This window comes from Crotalus tigris, unplaced genomic scaffold, assembly GCF_016545835.1.
Source record: "Crotalus tigris isolate CLP2741 ecotype Arizona unplaced genomic scaffold, ASM1654583v1 scf7180000017736.1026742, whole genome shotgun sequence".
In the NCBI taxonomy this organism is placed as follows: Eukaryota; Metazoa; Chordata; class Lepidosauria; order Squamata; family Viperidae; genus Crotalus; species Crotalus tigris.
The window spans coordinates 709,374-724,491 of NW_024096602.1; the positions used below are offsets into that span (position 1 = coordinate 709,374).

At 41.4% G+C, this 15,118-nt stretch overlaps 1 protein-coding gene across 2 annotated transcripts in view; it reads right to left on the bottom strand.

The window, feature by feature from the left end:
- The window catches only part of ADK (adenosine kinase), a 124,574-nt gene that overhangs the window by 82,454 nt on the left and 27,002 nt on the right, over positions 1 to 15,118 (bottom strand). For both annotated transcript variants that reach the window (XM_039339647.1, XM_039339648.1), the window contains exon 4: positions 6,991 to 7,069. In XM_039339647.1, coding sequence (XP_039195581.1) covers positions 6,991 to 7,069 — 79 coding nt within the window. The remainder of the gene's footprint in view (positions 1 to 6,990; positions 7,070 to 15,118) is intronic.

A 15,118-nucleotide genomic window follows, 5' to 3' on the forward strand; every position in this document is an offset into this window, starting at 1 on the left:
AGATGCAACTTGAATACTAAGAAGTTCTGCCTTCCCACCACCACCTAGAAGTACTTCACCACTTTCCTTTGAAAGGGCCACCTTTTGCTCTCCTTGGCTTCCTTTTCTCTCTCTCTCTCTCTCTCACACACACACACACACACCAATGCACTCTTTTGTTATTTTTCAGTTATCTCTCGTAACTTCAGTTCAGATTTTTTTTGATAGAGTTATGCTATAGTTTCCATAGACTACCTTACATTCTTTTTTTCGTTATGTTGCCCGCCTTTCCTGTTTTCTTCCTGGTGGATGTTCTCCTCCGCATTTTAGACAACTTTACATATATTCCTATTATTTTTTCTTTTTGGAGGGAGGGGAGGTGTAATTGTTCCTCCAGTAGCTTATTTGTAGGATTGCTCATCCTTTTTTAGAATTTGAAGTCATTAGATGTGACCTTCCCAGTTCATTAAAACCATCTCTCCTGAAGGCCACGGTGCAGCTATGACTCTTCTCAATTCCAGCTGTGATTAGTTGCAAAACCTTATTGCAACTCCACCTGGAAGACTTGCTCTGTTTGTAACATTCCAAAATCAACCTTCTAAATCACCCATTTGCTGTTTATTCCAAAAAAAAAAAAAAGATTATATTAAGTCCTTAAATTTGTTTTAAGACATTTTTCGCTGAGGACTGAAGAAAAATCACCCAGTGTAGTAAAACCTGCTATTCTGAAGGTTCTTAATATTTGAAAAGCTGTTAACAAGTAATTTCCAAAAGTGATTAAGAAAGGAAGAATGCAGACTTTGTGTCCATAAAGGCAACGACTGTGGTTGCGCAGAGATGGCAATTCCTCATCCCTCGCAGAGGGCTAAGCTTTTCAGAGACCACTGGGGTCTCCTTGCATGAAGCAATGACGGGGGCACTTATGGGTGATCCCAAGTCCCCGCCTTGTCCAGAGAGTAATCCCAAACCGCCAATCAGTTCACCATTAGATAAAATTGGTGATTTCAAAAACTGGGTACTAGAGAGGACTAAAGGTTTTAGCTATAGGAAAGACATGCAGGCTGTAAGCTGGTGCAAAACATTTTGACCATAAAAATACTGAAGGAGACATTTGAAAAACGAAATCATAAAATTGTAGCCACAAAATCAACAATGTCAGTAATGCTTCTATTCATAGATGCTTCTAAGGATAACTATATCCAAAAGATGTTATTGAAGAATTGTCAGATATAGAACAATTTTTATCTGACAAGATAAGAGGTGGTATTGAAAGTGGATTTACAACTGACAAGCCAAGAGAATGATTTAGATAAGGATATTTCGTTGGGTCTAAAAAAAGGGAAATGCAAATGGCAAACCAAGTGAATGACATACGTAGATATTTTTTCCTTACTGGATCTCAAAAAGAGGCTTGTGAATCCTTGTCGAACCTTTACAATAATATTTGAATGAAGTAAAAATTAAGACTTGTCAAAAGGAAAGGATGTAAATATGATTTATTTAACCAAAGTTAAAAAGTTATTTTATTTAAGCTTAAAGATAAGAAATGCTTCCCTTATTAGACTTTCTGCTGATACCAGCACTGAAAAGATGATGTTTTATGGATTTGTTTGTAAATAACAGATGGGATATGGAATGAAGAAATAAATGTTTGTAACTTACAGGGTGAAAAATTACTTTGTTTATACTTTTGATGAAGGTTGGAAGTGACTTTTTATATATCGGTTTTTCTTTAGGTTCTTTTATCTTTTTCCTTGTACTTTTTACTCCTTCTTTCTATTCTCTTTTCTTTCAAGTTTAGTTTGTATTAGATTTTACTATCATCAAAATTCTTAATACAAATGTATAAAAAAACAAAGCAACCTTCCGTAAGGGATTAGATTAGCCGTTCCCAAGTTAGAGAGAAGTCTTATGTAAACTTATCTGTCTCCCCAAACCTTCAAAAGGCCCCCCAAGAACAGAAGGAGAAAATCTAGAAGTGAATAAATTAAATTCTATGGGGGAGGAAGGAGAAGAGTGTGCAACCCTCGTTCAGAAGGCTCTTTATTGTATTATGAGGGAAAAATAAGTGACAGTTTGAATACACAAGAGCGAGAACTAGAATTTATTTATCAGGAAGGTAAAAGGGAGGGAGAAAAGGAAGTTTTCAGATGTGCTAAAGACAAGTATTCAATAAAGTAACAGGAAACGAAGTCCAATAATTAAATAAACTAGAAAGACTGGATTTGCTCTTCCGTCTGTTCTATGCCTGCAGGCCACATTTATTTCCTTCTATGGGAAGGCTGAAACAAGGAATTCTTGTTTTCTTTCCTCTTTTTTAGAGCCCCCTTAACCACCAACCTCTTAATTTATCAGTAATTCCTACAGGTCAAGGAAAGGCTGCCCTCTGATTTTCCTGCAAGGGATCTGCTGCTGTGGCATTAAATCTGCCACATCACTTGACCATCAACATTGGTTGCGTGGCCGAACAGAAATCGGTCTGGAATTCCTTTCCCGTCTCTCAGATTCACTGAGATGGAACATAGTTAAGCCTTTTCTGCCAATGAGCACACTTTTCACATTTCTCTAGAATATGGTTTTATTTTGCTTTGGTTTCCATTCTGGGTACACCCTGATCAAAAGCTTATTTTGGAACAGTGACAATGGCCTGGAACCAAGCAGGACTCCTCCACTGGTGGAGATCGCTGCAATTCAGCAGACCCTCCTGGGTGGGTGGGTGGGGGTGGGGGGAATCCAATTTACTCACCCTCCTGTCTCTGAACCCTCAGGACTCCAGCTGTTCAGAGTGCTCTCTTCCCCCCCCCCCATCTCTTCAAAACAGACTTTTAAGAAATGCAAACAGGAGGAAGAATGGGGGGGGGGTAGAGAGAATCACTTTCCCACCCTCTTCAGCAAGCGAGAGAATTCTAATGGGAGATCGCTGGATCTAATCTAATTATTTTTCCATCTGTAGGAAGAACAAAAATCTCCATTACACCTTCTGAGTTTCAGTTTTTGAAATGCATCTTTTTGTAGAAGCATCTGGTGGGAAAAGAAGTTTTTTTAAAAAAAAGTAAATCTTGCTATCTGCAAAAAAAGAGTTCTACTCTTCAGCAACATAAATAAAGGAAATAAATTTTCATTCATGATCTGCGGTATACTATACAGACATGCAATTCAGAATGAAAGAAAATGTTTAAAAGTATCCACCCCTCCACCTTTTTAGAGTGCACCCCCCACCCACAAAGAAGATGAAATTTCTTAGAAGGACATAAATACCCTGTTGAGTTATTGTGGGGCTGCCAGATATTTCGTTAGCAACAGAAAAGAAGAAGATGAAGTGCCTTGGATGGCCCCCAAGAGGGGCTGAGATGACGGCAGCAGAACAACAACGATCCTGGAGGCCATGTTAACACCCATGTCCGCTTCCACGGCCCTAAATCTAAAGCGGATGGGAATTTGTTCTCACCAGCATTCTAGAATCAAGTCAGAGCTGGCTCAAAATCTATTCAAGCATGATTTACCCATGCCCAACCTGATCAATTTTATTTTCCTCAAATATTCACTGTTGTAAACTGGCTGACTAGTAGTAAGGCTTGGCAACTTTTCCCTTCTTAATTTGCAAAAATAGAGGCGCATCTGCCGTAACAGTACACGGGTCTTGTACGGACCCTCTATGGGCTTTATAGCTGCAGACACCTCCTGTTAGATCTAGATAATACTGGGCCAGATCCTAGCACGACCTCCTCCTCCTCCAAAATCTCTGGTTTCCAAATTGGCTAGTTGAGCCTCTGTGCTTACTGGCGAGTGATGGTCAAATAGAACTCTTCACCTAAACCACTAATCCAAATGTTGAAATATTTGGAACCGGAGAGTTGTGGGTTGTGGCAGCCCAATTAATGCCTCGCTCCATCCGCCTTGGCATGCTCGCTGTGGCTTCTCCCACCATATCTGGGAGAGAGGACTTGTTGAGGCTCCACCTTCAGACCCGCTTGAGTCTCCTCAAAGGCAGCTACACCTCCAATCGTTTGTGTGGGGGTTTAAGAAAGAAGATAAAAACTAATGCGAAGTAATGTGAAGCAAAAAGAGAAAGAAAAGAGAAAACAAAGAGAAAGTTAGAAGGGGAAGCTTGGAAGATCTGGGAAGCCGCTGAAAACCCAGAAGCCATGCTCAAACTCCGGAGCCAAGCAAAAAATGAATCCAACTCAGTGTGCAAGAGGAAAACACAAGTCAGTGCAGCCACTGCAAAAGATTTGCCCGTTTTTTTCCCCTGTGTTCAGTTTTGCTCTGGGTGTAACCATCCCTCCAAAGGTCTCCCCTGCCTTAGCATTAAAGAGTGTCCATTTCATGGTCTTTCTGCTGCTTTTACATCATTTAAGCTTATATTCCCCAGGTTTACTCTCAAAGGGATGGTGAAATTTAGCCGGTTTTAAGCTTTCCTAGTTTGTCTGCTCCAGTGAAAATAGATCCCTGTTTTTAAGTCTTCCCTGCTTTTTTCCCCTCCATACTGTCAGCTTACTAACTTTTGTTTCCTATGCTGATATCTCACGGACATTTGTACCATCTGTCCCTTTTCTCTTAAGTGTGCCGGATAAAAGCCAATGATCCATTTTTGGATTCCTAATTATAATTGCCAAATGAGCAAATTAATGATGGGCCTCATGTGCTCACACACACAATGGTGCACAGGGGTGTGACACAGCAGGCTCTTCCGTGAAAGGAAACGTGAGAAGCAGCAGCAACGGCCTGATGCGAGAGGAAGCCACTGCTGCCACCCCCTTTCCGCGTGTTCACACACAGCAACCCTTGGTGTGTCGTCTCTTCCCCCCCCCCAAGAAAGATCATCTCTCTCTCTCTCTCTCTCTCTCTCTCTCTCTCTCACACACACACACACACACACACACACACACACACACACACCAAACAGATGATCAGCCCCCTAATTCTAAAGGATTCCATCTTTGTTCATTCGGTACAGGTTGCCAGCTTGTCAAATAATTACAGGATGCATTTTTAACTTCTGAATTTGTAGCTCAAAAATATTTTGAACATCAAAAAAGGGGGATTACTGGGCAAATTTGAATTTTGCATGTTCTACCTGAGTCACTGATTTTATGCTCTTGCCCAGTTTATCGAAACTGGCCTTTCCTTCCAAATTTCTTTCTTCAAATTCACCTGCTCTGCAACTTCCTACTCGCAGTCAGATAGAGCTGTCTTTCATCGAGAATCAATCATTCATTGATTTTTTTCTCTCTGCTTGAGGATGTTTTATCATTCTAGCAACAGGAACCAAATTTTGCAAATCTGCTGGCACCTTGCAAAGGATAAATGTATTTTTCGATTTGTTTTCTTCTTGAATACAGGTAGTCCTTGACTTACGGCCACAACTGAGCCTAACATTTCTGTTGTTAAGCGAGACGCTTGTTAAGTGAGTTTTGTCCCGTTTTGTAGCCTTTCTTGCCATAGTCCTTAAGTGAATCACTCAGGGCCAATTCTCCCTCACTCTGGCTCTCAAAACCCCATGAATTATACCCTGGTTGAGATGACTTGGTTGTCCCACATCATGGAATCACTTCCATTCTTAAAGAAAGGCTAGAAGTATTTTAAACCAACAATAGTAAGAAAACAGTTTTATGGCAAAATGTTAGCTGTACTGATCACTGAACTCTTGATTCCTGAAAACAGAAAAGCGAGATTTATCTGCTATCATTGCTACACCAAGCGTTACTCTCTCTGTGCCCCTGACCTACAGATCTTTAGCTGAAAAATCCCGTGAAAATGATCAGAACTATTTTATTTTAAATACGGACTTTTCAATGCAATTAAATTAACGTAATGTCATTTCCCCCCACTGAGTCTTAATAAAATGGGAAACAGGACGAGATTAAAGGAAGACAAAACTTTTTCTTATACATGGGTAGTCCTTCAGTCACGACTACAACGGAGACCAGAATTTTGGTGACTAAACAAGGCAGCCGTTAAGTGAGCCATGCCCATTTTTACAACATTTTGGGCTGTGGTTGTTAAGCCAATCACTGCAGTAAAGCGAATCGTGTGGTCCTTAAGAGCCTCCCTGGACGACTCGTAAATAAATGTTGGTTTCCAAACACACAAATTTTGATGACATTGCTGCTGTGAGGATGCTGTGACCGCCGTAAGCCTGAGGAATAGTTGCAAGTCACTTTTTTGAGTGCCGTTGTAACCTCAAACAGTCACTAAACAAATGTAAGTTGAATGTGAGTTGTAAATTGAGAACTAGCTGTATACTGCCTTATCTTTTATCACTCTAAATTCTTTTACCACTCAATTCCACTGGTTTAAGATCAATCTAATGTAGACTCCCAATTACTAGTTTCCAATTATTCTGCAGTTTTGCTCAAATGTTTTCAGACTCTTTGCTGATCTTCGGACCCCAGTTCCTTCTCGGTCTTGGCTTCTCCAGGCCTCCACCTCTTCAGATCAGCCCCCACCCCACTTATTTTCAACATTGGAAGGGAGACAAATCCTGCAAATCCCGAGGCAAAGATTTCCCAGGATTCTTCCTTCCCCCAATTGTGGAAAGTTTTAAACCTGTTCCCAATCTTGTTCAAGTTTTTAACAGGCCTTTAATTCAATATTAAGTGGACAACCTTCCAGATACTTAGTTCTTCAACAAATATGAAGTCTCAGCTAAGATCATCTCAATTATTATGATGATTTGCTAAGAATGAAGCTTAGTCTCCAGCAATTATTCGCTTTATTCAAGGACACATTTGAAGTGCAACTAAACTCCCAAATGTAAGATACCCTTTAATATTTAAATATCTTATTCAATTAAAGTAGGACATTCACACATCTAACCCAGAAACAGAACAGCGGCTGCAACTTCAGATGATCGTTGTACACACGGCCATCACTGCATGCTGCTGGCAACAATAAAGCACAGCCATATTGGGTTGTGTATATGCTACATAAATAAACAAATTTAGAACAAAAACATATTTCTGCAATTAAGTCTTAACCTGGATGTAATTCATTGTGAAGGGCACAAACCTGGGCCACTTTAACGGAATTCTGCGTAGATCCACCAGCATGATATTCTACCTTGAACTTTTCCACAAGTTCTTCAAATCTGAAAGAGATCACAAAGGGCGGGATAAGAAGAGAGAGGGAGAAAAAAAAGGTTACATTTTCGGGATTCTGTATATCTCAAAACTTCACGTTATGTAAGCATTTGAATGTAAGGCATCAATATAGCCAACAATTCAGTAGGAACTCCAATATACTACTTGCTTTTACAAGGGACCAGGTCAGTGTTGGCGAACCTTTGAGAGACCGAGGGCCCAAACTGCAATCCAAAACCCTCTTATGTATCGTCAGGTGTCGGGTGGGCGTGGCCCATTGGGGGGGCTGGGCTGCGGTGGTAACGGCAGACTGGGTGGGACTAAAAAGTTCAATCAATCAATTCCAACTTTGCGAGATCTTTTTTTTTCTCGCAAGAAGTTGAAATTGATTGATTGAACCATTTTTTTTTTTTTTTGCACATGGTGGCGGAGGCCTAAAGCAAAAAGGTTTTATAAAACCCAGCTGAAGGCCTAGGACTGGGGCGACGGCACGCGTGTCCACAGAGAGGGCTCTGCGTGCCACTTGTGGCATATGTGCCATAGGTTTGCCCCCACGGCATTAGGTTAAGCAAAAATACATAACTGATTGTAATTCTTTTTGGGGGCAGGGGCAATTACTAATCTCCCTAACAGCGGGGGGGGGGGGATGCTATATGCCACTCTTACCTCAAGAGAAGAAAGTGGGTTATCAAAATAATGCTTTAAAAAGCATGAAATATTATCAGTAAACAATGCTCTCTGATTTCCACATCTGTTTGGTAAATAAATATCATTTTAAACTTCTTTAAATTCAGAAAAATATACAGAAATCTGACTTAAATATCTAGCACTGACAAATATTTATTTTAGACCTATTACTGTCAAATGTTTAATGTTAGAATTTCCCAACTTATTTATCTCAGAAATTTTACACAGCATTCAGGCAACTTTTAGGTAATAGCAAAAATGTGGCTTTTAAAATTGAGATTTTTATTTTAAAAAAAAACATAAGTAAAGCTTGCTGACTTTACTAAAAAGAAAATAAAATCTTTAAATCACAATCTTTAAAAGTTAATGTTTTAACCTTACTTTTGTACCCAAGTTACTTTTTTACATCTTGTTCCAATATTGCTTAAATGTAAACATATGTGGAAAATGTTCTTTTGGCATCTATTAAACTGACATTTAAGTCCACTTTTTTTCAACCCCTAACGTTTGTGGTAAAATATTTCAAAGCTATGAATCTTCGAAAATGCACAGGCAAATTGTCTCTTTCATATATAAACATCTGTTCTTCATAACATGGAGTCTGTTTAGAATTAGTGACTTCTGATTTAGTTGCTATTTGTTTAGAAGAAGTGGTTTTGGAAAATAAAGCGCTAGTTTGAGGTAATTTTATTTTGCAAATAATAAATACTTCTATAAGGAGTTGCCATTTTCATTCTATAAAAACATATAAACTTTCAATCTGTAGTACACACTTGACTCATAATGCACTTATCTTCTAAGTGTGGCTAGTTGTAAGTCATACTTATTATTATCAAGGGCAGGGGGGGAAAGGCTGTTGTTCAATTGCTTCATTTTTCCACTCGTTTCATTACTGACAAAATATGTAATTAATGGCTGTTTAAAATCTTGGGATCCCGTGCTCCCAGATAGAAGGACTCGGAGTATGCCGAACAGCTGATGGAGAACTTCATAGCCCTGTTTTTGCTAACGATTTTCTTGGCTTGTCTTTGATGGCGACCACAGAATATTGCGGAGGAGGAGGAGGAACGGGAGCAAAAGGCAGCCTCTTCACGCACAGAGGCTGAATGGGCAGCCCAATTATCTCTGGTGGGCTGCCGGATTTCAGCCTCTCTGTTTATCCAGCCAACCTTCCTGTGTGCTTTTGCTAGCTGTTTCTTCACCTGCTGATCTTGAATTATCCTGACTGAAACCCAAAACTTGAGGACTGAGGACAGTCTGGGTCACAGTCTGAAGGCCCTGTTTGCAGTAGGAGATAGAAATCAATTCATTGCCATTTGCTTCTCAAAGCCCATTATGGTTAACTATCTTGGATGTTGCACGTACTTATTTTTTGGGATGTTTTTATAGTTTCATTTTTTTAAATTGATTTAACTGTTTTATAATTTTATAACTGTAAGTCACTGAGATGGGCAGCTATAGAAATCAAATCACATCAAATCAATGTAGGAGAAGGAGTGGCAGATTCTGGAGGCCAGGTCAGAAGAGCAACCTGTTTTGCTTTTATCATTGGATTTTTGTTGTTGACTGCTCTTATTGTTGTACGTCACTCAGCTGCATTTCTGTGAGCTGATCGGCCATACACATCCTTAAATAAGCAAATTAAGAAAATCAGACATTCTTGTTCTAGTCATTCTCTGCTTGAGGTTGCCTGTGGACTCGGAGGTGGGACTCCTCCCGACAGTGGAGGCAATCCCAAGCAGATAATTCAAGACCCTCCCTGCATCGTTATCAAAAGAGGCATTTTATTTCTTTGTTCGTTGTTTTGACATCTCTCTCTGGAAACTTAGGCTCTTCCTCAGGCCAGGCCCATCTTCCTTTAAGACACACCTCCCGTTTATACTTTGAGGGCTCTAAAATTGACTTTAGGGTTAACCTTTTACTTTTGCAGTTATTTATTCATCCATTCAGCCACTCTTTGATCCTTCTAGGACCAGAAGGAAAGCACTTGTCTGCTCTGCTACCTGGACACATCTTTTTTTTTTTAAATACTGCATCCAACAACAAAGATTTTACAATTTTTATAAGGCTCAATTGCCAGTCTTTATTGATCTGAACTGTGACAATTGGGACAGGAAAAGTGGAGCAAGAGAATAAGAGAATGACACCTTCCCATTTGGGAGGCAGCCCTTCAGGTGATGCAGAAGGCTGTCCAGCCTTGGACACGGCTGCAACCGTTGCTTTGCGGAAGTCCCTGTCTTAAAATTCAGTCACACTAAAATATTCAGCAGCTTCTAACTCATTTTACTCATTTAAAATACTAGACACAATATTAAAAACGGTTCCAAAACCAGCCAGATTCAATCATGCAAACACAAGGGTTTCTCATATATATAACTTTTATTCTTTTGTTTCTCCATTACGTGAAAGGTTCATGTAGTAAACAGCTCCAAAGTGTTCTGAATTAGGTATTAAGAAGCAGTTTTTAATGGTTACATTGGCTTTAGCCTTTGCTCATTTGTAACAAATGAGTAACTTGAATGATGATGGATATCTTGTAACAAGAAAAGGTTATTTACTGAGTTTTTATATGAATTAAATTTTATGTGAACATTTTAAAATGTCTGAGAATGAATGAACTTAAATAAAGATGGAGGATAAATTTTCTATCCTGTCTTAAGATTGTGGAGGAAAACCAGAATGTCTATTTATCTGTCTGTCTACCTATCAATCTGTTAAATGCCCCTATTAAACCTCATTGGGCTCCAGATATTTGAAGACATGCCTTACAGTATTCCATTATTTTTAAGGATCCTGAAAGAAATAAGCTATAATTTACCAGAGGGGGGGGGAGCACCTTTAGTGTAGTGGTACCTCCATCCCAAATGCCTTCAGGCAAGGAAAGTGACATCTATTTTTGTTCGTTCTCATCTGTTAATTTCATGTTAAATGAGCACATAAAGCCATTTTTTAAATCTTAGCTTCTGAAAGGAAATGTAAATTCATTTACAACCAAACTGATTTCAACTTTGTTGTCTGCTTGCTGGCTGTATCTAGGTGTTACTATTGTTTTATTAATATGGAACTGTTCTTATAAGTGCGTGCATAATGTCAATATGCGTCTTAATTCATCTTAATTACATCTGTGCAGAATACAGCAGATTTGATTTCCGTGGTATTTCACTTCCAATGCTGGCGCTCATACAATTGTTAAAAGGGGGAAAAAAACCGTCATACATTCTTAAAGGTAAAGCTTTCCCCTGTCCACCCGCGTCTGACCCTGTGTCTCAGCCGAGGGAGCCACGGTGGTCTGAAGACTCTTCCGTGGTCGCGCGCAGGACTGCCTGCCGAGGCACATGGAGCCCTGTCCGCTCCCCACCAAAGCGGTACCTATTTATCTACTCTCATTTGCATGCTTTCAAACTGTGAGGTGGGCGGGAAAGGGAACTCACCCCGTCACGCGGCACCTGGGTCTCGGACTGCCAACCTTCCAGTCAACGAGCCCGGGATTTTAATGCCAGGTGCAGACACTCACCTCCTGAGTCCAATGATGCCTTTAAAGATCCTCCTTTCCACCATGCCTTGGCTCTACCTAGACCAGGGGTGGGCAACCTTGGCTCTTTTATGACTCGTGGACTCAGGAATTCTGGGAGTTGAAGTCCACGAGTCATAAAAGAGCCAAGGTTGCCCACCCCTGACCTAGACTGACCCTTTCCAGGTGTCAAAAAATTACACATCAAATCAAGTCCTGTCTCTGCCGACATACATGATTGAATGCTTGACATCAATATTCTTTCCTTAACCAACCAATCAACAGAGAAAGGGGCAGCTTCTGCTTTTATTCACCAACATTTTCTTGGGTCTGAGTTTAGAGGGGCATTTGGATCCTCCAGGCAATTCTTTCCCGTGGCCTTGCAGCTACACACACACCCCACCACACACACACTTTCTGTACACAGGGCATGGCCCTGGGCCTGGATCTTCCAGCCAGCTCTTATCCTCCTGCGATGCACCATCCCCACTTAGGACAAGAATAAAGAGCAGGCAAGGAGGAGGCCTGCTCATTCACAGGCTTGCCGTGTGTGTGTGTGTGTGTGTGTGTGTGTGTGTGTGTGTGTGTGTGTGTGTGTGTGTTTACGCAAACTCCTGGCTGCTTTGCTTAAACCCTGGACAGCACCTCCATCTGCTGCCACAATTGCAGTAATGCAACCCCTTTACTACACAGCGAGGCCACATCAAGAGCTCTTTCATTCAACTTGGTGCTCTTAAGTTATGCTCCCGTCCTGTCCTTATTTCCTATACTCCCGAATTAAGTAATACTAAAAAGAAGAAACTGTTGTCAGAATACTAGTATGATCGATTATAATTATTCTATTGGGTCTTAACTTCCTTATAAGAAGAACTATGCAAACATACAAAGAATCTTTAATAAAGATTGTATTAGCTTTCTATTGGAATTAAATACACTATTTGAAACACCACGTAATTTTTACGCTGCCTGGACAGCACTTCGGCCCGCCTGAACATGCAAACCCTGGCAGACATGAATTCACCCGAGGAGTTGTGTGCGTTTTTCTTGTGAAAGCACTAGTGGCATTAGGATTTCACCAATCCTATTTGATGAACTGTACAGCTGATGCCTTGAGGGGGCGCAATGGCTCAGCAGTTAAAGACACGGAGTTTGTCAACTGGAAAGCTGTCAGTGTGGGTTCCGGATCCGAGTGTTGCACCCAGGGTGAGCTCCCACTCCTTGCCGCAGCTCATGCCCACCCAGCAGTCTGAAAGCACAAGAGTAGATAAACAGGTACCACTTCCGTGGGAAGGTCATGGCGCTCCGTGTGCCTTGGCATGCCGTCCTGCTAGCCACACAACCACAGGAGCATCTTTGGACAATGCTGATTCTCTTGGCTAAGAAAGGGAGGTGAGCACAGCCCCTCACAGCCAGGCACCCCTGGGCTGGGGAAACCTTTACAACTGATCCACTTTCACAACTGAATATTCACAAACACAACTGCTATTTCAACATGCGCTTTCATGTATTTCGTACTTCATACTACTAATTTCCAATAATTCATAAAGACCACGTACTTTTTAGATGAAGAATGAAACTTATTATTTGGCACACCGTGAATTATTTAATCTCTACTGCATTACAATCAATTTTATTTTCCTTATTTGAATACTTCAGCTAGTTAATGTGCTAAATCTGTCATCCTAAGCCTGAACTTGATTAATGATGTACTGTAGCTAAGTAGAATTAAATTAGTGTATAACTGATTAGTAGTAATTGGAACAATGTTGTAGATTCTCCAACTTTAATTAGGATAGCTTATCACAGATAAATTATGTTAGAATATACAACAATTTAAGTAAAGAAACAATGGATCCAAAGCTTAATTTGAGATAAGTCAAACAGGGCTATAAAAATAGTGGTTATATTTCTGCCTTGCCAAATTCTTCTGGTTAAACATATCACGAGATGAAGGCATTGATTATATTATATTATATTATATTATATTATATTATATTATATAGTATATTATATTATAAAGTATATTCTATGTAATCAGCATTGTTTATACTAAAAGAGTAACATAATAAAAAGTAGTGCACCTGTCTGAATACCAAACATGTTTAATCTCCCCAGCCAACAGGACACCCTTATTGAAAATGCACACACTGGAAAAGAACACATGCTTGTAAAGCTGAGGTGTAATTGCAGTAGGTTTCTTGCCCCCCCAAAATAACCCAACTGCTGTAGTGTAACGGCAGCATTAACAGCAGGCGCAACGAAGGGGCCTGCGCCACCCTCAGAAAGCTCTGGCCTCCACCAGGCGTTCATTCCCAAGCAGATCCTGGAAGACGACCAGGCCTCTGAGTCAGAAGAGGTCCGAAGAGGCTGCTACGAAAGGGCAGAGGGCAAGTCCCCCGGATGCTCAGGATGTGGACCAATTAAGAGTCAACAGGACGTCCGGCTGCTGCTGAGGCCAGAGGCAAAACTGCTGCTCTATGAAAAACTTAACACTGCCCTTGTGAGAATCAGCATCTGAAACTGACTACCTGCCTCAGGTTTTCTGTATCAGCTCTTCCACGGGCAAGAACATCATAGAAAATATGGATTAGCCATTGTTCTTAACAATCAGGTGTGAAGAGCATACACAACTTCCACGCACAGTATCTTTACGCAGAGGCCATATCACTCGGTTCCTGGGTCTCAATACCTGTGTGTGCATTTCCTTGCCCTAGAATGCCTGCATTTCTCCCCCTCCCCTTTTCGTGTGGACCCTTCCTCCTTTGGATCCAATCGTGCCCCTTGGCCGCCTCTGCATCCCCCCCCCCCCGTTTCTAGCCCATCCCTTTCAGCCACCTTTCCTGAATCAGACATTATTGGCCTCCCCGTGTTCGGATTTCTAGCTCTTCCTCTTCTCACTCCGTATTCTGCCTTTGCACAGACGCGCTACAACCTTTGGGTCACGTAACTCGATTCATTTATTCCTGTAATTATCTGCTCATCATGAGCTGCCACCACACGGCCCTCCCAGTCTCCGTATTGGTGGCACACTAATTTCTGGGCTGTCTTCTCCCTCCCCCACCATTTTCAGGTTTTATGATCCGACTTGCAAGGTGCCTTCTGAAGCCCTTCTTCCCAGTTCCCGGGAAAGGCGGCTCTTCCCTTGCCAGAAGCCGCTCGTCTCAGAGACAGGCGTGCGCCATCCTCCTGCCCCCACTGGCCCCATCTGTGCAACCAGCTGTTCACTTCCAGTATCCCCCCCCCTCTCCTGGGTCACATCCTTCACCAGGAAGGACGGAGGAAAATGCCACCTGGGCGTTCCCCAGTTCCTTCACTCTTCGCCCAGGTCTCTTGCCGGGTTTTCAAGGCCGTGTCTGGCTATTTCATTTGTTCCTTCTCTGCCCAGTAGGAGAGGTTAATGGTCAAGGAGAGTAAAACGATGTTAGGAATATTTACATCACGCCCTGATGTAACACACTTCCCTTCTTCACTTGGTTTCAGCTGGGAAACTGAACATCGCCCGCATCAACTCCCAGCTCTTCCGGATAAAAGCAGGAATCCTTCCATTTGTGGTGCCTGGAAGGTTTTTTCAAAGGCTTCTGTAGCTGCCTTTCATCTGGGGATCCAGAAAGTGGACGGTCAGTGGACGGTCATGGAGCCTTCCTCTCCCTTTTCTCTCCTCCTCCTCCTCCTCCGCTGGAGGGTTTATTTTAACGAGAGAATCACTCAACTGTTCATTGGAAGTGCAAGATACAGTCAACCAGGATGAAAAAGACTGTCGGTTTATTAAATTGGAATCATTATTTAAGTCTTTGGATCAGTGTGATTTGGTGGCTAAGATGTAAAGATGGAACTGGGAAGACGCAGGTCGTAGCCCACC